Source organism: Nematolebias whitei, chromosome 2, assembly GCF_014905685.2.
Source record: "Nematolebias whitei isolate Nwh7 chromosome 2, NemWhi1, whole genome shotgun sequence".
Taxonomy (NCBI): Eukaryota; Metazoa; Chordata; class Actinopteri; order Cyprinodontiformes; family Rivulidae; genus Nematolebias; species Nematolebias whitei.
The window spans coordinates 34,113,435-34,119,601 of NC_056499.1; the positions used below are offsets into that span (position 1 = coordinate 34,113,435).

Genomic DNA, 6,167 nt, shown 5'->3' on the forward strand with positions numbered 1-6,167 from the left:
AGTCTGAGAGAGAAGTGCTCTGTTAGGAAAATATGGAACAACTGTAATATAATGGAGCTAGATTGTTGTGGGCTTAATTATTTAAATAACATAATTAATAATCCTCATTAAAGAAGCTCACAAAGCAACGTGTTTTGAACTTGAAACAACTGGATGCATGGTGTCAGGTGCTCCTCTCTCCGCAGTTTGCTGGTTGTCCTGGCAGCAGGTGGATTTTCTTCTTCTTCCCTCCCTTCTGGCACTCTTCCAGTTCCCGCCTCCAGATGTTCGGAGGTCTGACGGGGTTCCCGTTCAGACACAGCCCCTCATTGAGCTGAGCCGCCGACCGGACCTGTCCTGCTGGAATATTCGCTCCTGTTTGTCCGGGTCAAACTTGTTTTGGGTGTGTGTGTGGACGCGGACATGGCGGACGGGTGCTTTCTGTCCGCGCTGCAGCCCAACTCGTCGTGCACAGCCTACGCGCTGCCCTCGGACGGCCCGTCCCCGGACCCGCTGGCTAAAGCCCGGAGGGTCCAGGAGCAGGTCCGGATGCGGCTGGCCGAGAAGAAGTCCTCCTCCCTGCCCAGACTGGACGACTCGCGCCCGGGAGCCTTTGCAGGTGAGCTCGCCAGAATAACGGTTTTTTGTCGCGCGAGCGGCGTTTTTTTTTCAAAGTAGCTGCGGATGATAATGGTTGTGCTCGCGTGTGCGTCTGACACCGAAATAAATCATGAACTTCCGAACGAATTTTATCGAAACTTATTGGAAGTATTGGCTGTACATAAAACTGATCAACTTTTATGGAGTTAACCCGATTCAAGATGGCTGCCGCAGCCAACAGACCCCAAAGAACACAAACATGGCCACAACTCGGTCAGTTTGTAAACATACTGAGCTCACTTTTGGTGTGCTGCCATGGCAACACATACTTTGAGCCAGGGGCGTCCTAGAACCTAACTTTATGGGGTGCTTAGCCCCCCAGTGCTTTTGGTTAGAAAAAAGTGGTGGCCATGCAAGTTAAATAATAAACAGTTATTTCATTGGGTCAAATGATTATGTTTCTAAAGACCTATAAACTGAGATGGCTTAGTCATAGTAATTAGAACTTTCCAAAATAAGTGAAAGATGATGCATGGCAAATCTAACATTTGATCATTTTCTGGGTTTTAATGCTCTGGTAAAGTGATGGTAAAGTGGTAAGGGTGCACTTGACCCTATGATAATTTGTCTTTTTGTCCTTGGTTGCTCCAGGGACAGAGTAGGGAGGGAGTAGTTTAGTAGGCCCACCGTACGTCACCCTGTACTAACAAAAGTAAACGTCTCGTGCAGTAATTGCTTTGAAGTAGGCGTGAGAAGATTATACAATTTTATGACAAGAAACACAATACACCTTGCAGTTGGTGTACAAGTCACTGGTTGAAAGTGTTGTTTCAATATTGTCTCATGGGAACCTGCTAGCCAGAGACAGGAACAAGTTGTCCTGGGTGGTCAAACAAGTAGTAAAATCATTGGTAATCATCAGATGAAACTTACAGACCTGGACAGTCAGGCTCTATGCAAAAAGGAAATGCAGGTTTACTTTGACCCAACCTATCCACTGCAACCATTATTCAGGTTGGTACCATCTGGTAGAAGACTGGTGGTTCCTCTGGTTAAGAAAAATGGGTACAAAAAGTAATTTGTTCCTTCTGCTGTGTGTCCTTAATAGGGTCCAATTTAAACGTAGCCTCACATGACAAAGTCTGTTAAGATGTTTTGATGTTTTTAATGTATCATGCATTTTAGAACTGGTTTTACTGGGTTAGCAAAGCTTTTTAAAGATTTATTGCATTTTAAACTTTTGTTGTTTTGTATGAGCCAGATGTCAAAGATAAAGCTCCATCTCAGGAAATGTTATGGACAATAAAGTTATATTGATTGATTGATTGATTGGTATTTTACCATGATTCCAGGTGTGGGGGCTGTGATTCTTGACAGAGTGTCCTTGCATTCATGGTTCAAAAGACATATTGCCCACAAGGCAGATGATGCTTTAAACAATTTTAACAGCTTTTAATGATGGTCACATATATAAATCAAATATATCAATCAAATCCCATGCAGACGTACACCCATCTGGAACAACCCTGACATCCTGCAACAGAATAATATGAAAATCTTCCCAGGTTGGAGGTGTAAAGGGATCGAATACCTGGAACATATAGTATATGAGGAAGTAGACTCAGGTATATCCCATTTAACAGATTAATAACACAATATGGGATTGATAAGACTGAATTTTTAGAATATCAACAAATTAAATCTATAGCAAAAAACAAGTTTAAGCTCAATAACACTAGGATTGAAATACCAACAAGCATATTAGTGTTCCTTAATCTTAACCCTCCCAAATTACTATCTAAGATTTACAAACACTCAGTAAAATAGATGAATCAATATCCCTTCCCATTGTAAAATGGGAGACAGACTTGTCAGTCAACTTGACAAAAACTTCTGGTCTCAGATATGTCGAAGAACTTTAAAAATGATTAAAACCTCCAATTTACAGTACATTGTACAGGTCAACGGATGTTCAGGATGGGTTTTACATCATCTAGTACCTGCTCACAGTGTACAGGTAATATTCCTGACAATCACATCCACACATTTTGGTTCTGTCCACCTGTTCAGAGGTTTTGGTGCCAGACATGTGAAGACATCAAAGTGTCTGAGATGTAATATTCCACCCTCTCTGTCAGTTTGCTTATTGGGTCACTTTGATGGTGTCACCTTGGAGACAAAGTCAATTCACATGATTTTTACTGCCTTTGAGTGCTAACAGGTTGCACAACATTTTGAATTAAATTTAGCTGTTTTGGAGTCAACTCTGTCTGTCTGTTAGCAAAACATCTAATGAACCCCAGTACGGATTTTAATGAAACCTTCAGCAAATAATCATTCAAGGATTCAAGGTTCTTTATTTGCCATTATAGCCAACCTAATTCAAGATGTCTGCCACATCTGACCCACATTTAAAACTACATAAATTATGATTCAGTTAATTTGACTGATATTTTGCTAACATTTGATGAGGTAGTAGTTGAGTCATTTACTTCATATACTACAATCAAGTGCTACTCATTATTTTAGATTTTTGCCTATAATTTGTGCTTTAATTGCTGGTAGTCAAATCTGTTAGCAAAATATTTTATGAACCACTGGACAAATTTTATTGAAACTTTCAGAACGTAATTATTGGCTGTACATCTGATTACCATATGATCTAATGCAAGATGGCCACCACAGCGAATCAACACTAGCCCACATAAAAAAGGCTTTGACCAAAACGTCCACAGCTTCTTTTTTCTCCCCTCAAGATGATTTTAGTTTAGAATGCTGTCATGAAAGGAGGCGGGTGTGATGTGTCTCTTTTATTCAAATTAGAGACCGGTATCTGTCCAGACCCTCCTGCTGTGGATTAAACCCAAGCACAGTCACATTTAAGCACCAATATTTCAATAAAATTTTCACTTCTTTGTAAACGTGAATCAGAGTTGAATTTAAAGAACCAATCTAAAGTAATGTTAGACTTTACTTGCAGGCTGGATTTGGTAAGTGTGTGATGGAGCCAACTGTTGCTCATTTATCGGTCACGTTCAGCACTCGCAGGGCAACAGGAGCCGCCAGGATTTAACTAGTCCAAAATCCAAAACAGACTTCACTCTGTTTGTCCTAAAAACGTCTTCACTCTGCCTTGTTTTATTCCTGTTTGAGACGGTCATAAACACCCACACCACTGGAACCTCTGAAGAGTTCATAAACATGATGCAGCAAAGTTTTCATAGGGTTTTCCCAAACCTTTTGTTTCTTCCTTGTAAAAGAAAGGAAAAAGGGAAAATGGGGTTCTGGCAGTACTTCATTTTTAATCTAAAGCTATCAGATTAGTAAAGCTAAGGTTGGATTGGGGAGGGGCTGTGGTTCAGTGGTCAGTGCCATGATCTTATAATCCTGGGCTGCAGGTTTGAGCCCAGGTCGCATCAGGATTAAGGATCTTGTATAAAACAGTGTGCCAGTATTTCAAATTAGTTTGTGGTTGTGCCCTTGCAGAAATAGCAACAAAAAACAAAAAAAACATCAGGGATTGAAAATCAAGTGAATCAATAAAGTTGTATGATCTTTTTTTGAGTTAAGCCAAAACAATCGAAAAATAATCTTGTGATCATTCCAAGCTGACCTTGAAACTTTGACATTTATTGGATTTATAATAAGAGTTGTTTGTAGGGTGGAAACATCTCAACACAACAGAGGCGGAGGTTTTGTGCAACTGAGTCAGTCAGTTTTGTAGCACATTTAAAAACAAAAGTGCTTTACTGACAACACAAAATTTAAATATAAAATCATTTAAACACAAGAACAAAACCACAATAAAATATACTTTGAAAAAAAATAAATATATATTGAAAGGCAAACTGTTCCATAAATTTAGGACAGCCACTGCAAAAGACAGATGTTTCAGATTTAGTTTGGATCTTAGGACCGTAGCGCTCATCCTCGTGTGTAGATGCTAGGAAAGTTAAAAAAGTATAAGACTTTTTAAACTTTAAAAGTCAATATTATTACCATATTTGAAAGTCTATCTGAAAGACATGCCAAGACAGGGATTTTGTGTTCTTGCTTCTTCTTCTGCTGCATTTTGGACAGTTTGAAGGCGATGCAGTGAAGACTGATTTAGATTGACATACAACAGATTACACGTAGTCTAGATAGGAAGTGATAAAAGCATGACTAACTTTCTCTAAAGTTTTCACAAAGAGATCCCACTGCAATTTGGCCATAAATCTGAGTTGGAAGAAGCTAGATTTAGCAACAGCGTTAATCTGTAATTAGTGATGTCATTATCTGTAATCTGTTAAATGATGTGGTGTCCTCAGAGTTCAACTTTTTGTCTTTCAAACAGTGACAGCAGTGGATAAAAGCAAACATGTTCAGAGGGTTTGCTTCCACAGACTGTATTCTCTATTTGTGTGTTTTAAAATCAGCAGGCGTCATACATCCAAGTGCAAATCACACTAAACTTAAAGAGGATTTAAAAACCTGTGAGACACATCGGAAGAGTCGTATATGTTTCTGTGCACACTGAGAACCTGTGAATGAGTTGTTTCCTGGTCATTTCCTGTTTTTTCACCCCCACTTTATGGAAAATCTAATCATGACATCATAGATTCCTGGCAAGGCCTTTTTTTTAGAAGTGTTGAGCAAAAAGTGGTGTTCAGTCCAGTTGTCATATTTAGGCACACAGGTTATTCAAAGATTTCAAATGATCCACACTGGTGTCATTATAGGACAAACTGTATTGATTTTGTAAGAAAACCAGCAGAGGAAGGAGGAATCCCTCCTCCTTACAACTGGTGCTCCCTTCTCAGTTTGAGGAGACAACGGGGTGTCACTTTGACCCACAACGTAGTCAGGATGCTGTGCTGCACGTAAGCTTGAAGGAGAGCCTCATTCAGTTCTAAAATGACTAAACTTTGGGGGTGTAGTAGTACACATAACTCATGATTTGGTCCTTTATTTCTTACACAGCATATGGGTCACAGTTCAGTATGGGTTCAGTACAACAGAAAAAAAAGTTAATTTTTATTTATTTTGCGCATAATAACCTCAGAAGTAGAAACAGAAAACAAACTGCCCTCTTGCTAGTAAAGAAGCTCTGAGGTAGCAGGTCAATGTATGGTTTATCAGCTGGTGCCTTCACTGTATGATGAAAGAGGCTCACTGTTCTGTATGTTCATTCAGTGGACTGTAGTGTCCTACAGGCTATGTGTCAAACAGAAAGATTAATAAACTCCAGAAAGGTATCACTCTCTTGGCTCGGGTAAATATTACAAAAAAACAAAACAAAACAACAGTAGTCTCTCGATACTTCGTGGTTCAACTTTCACAAACTCACTCTTTCACAGATTTTCAATGTAAGATTGTACACGACACACGATTGACGATGGGGAAAAACAGACCCCACCACCTCCTTTCTTTTTCCGAGGCTGTCTGTTGCGCGTCCGCCTGTTGTGTGTCGCTGCTCTGCTGTCTGCTGCCTCAGAAAGAGAAAGGAGGGGGCGGCAGGGTCTGTCACTCCCTTTCTCTCTTTGCTCCCTGAGCAGTAACGATGAGAAAGACAGACCCCAGACCCCACCCCTTAGGTATATATATAT

General features: G+C 40.1%; 1 protein-coding gene across 1 annotated transcript in view; it reads left to right on the forward strand.

The window, feature by feature from the left end:
* The first annotated feature begins 312 nt into the window (after positions 1 to 312).
* Positions 313 to 6,167, forward strand: part of pkp3b (plakophilin 3b) — a 44,085-nt gene continuing 38,230 nt past the window's right edge. Inside the window, exon 1 of the mRNA XM_037697634.1 lies at positions 313 to 598. Within this exon, the coding sequence (XP_037553562.1) occupies positions 403 to 598 (196 nt within the window). The 5' untranslated portion in view covers positions 313 to 402. The remainder of the gene's footprint in view (positions 599 to 6,167) is intronic.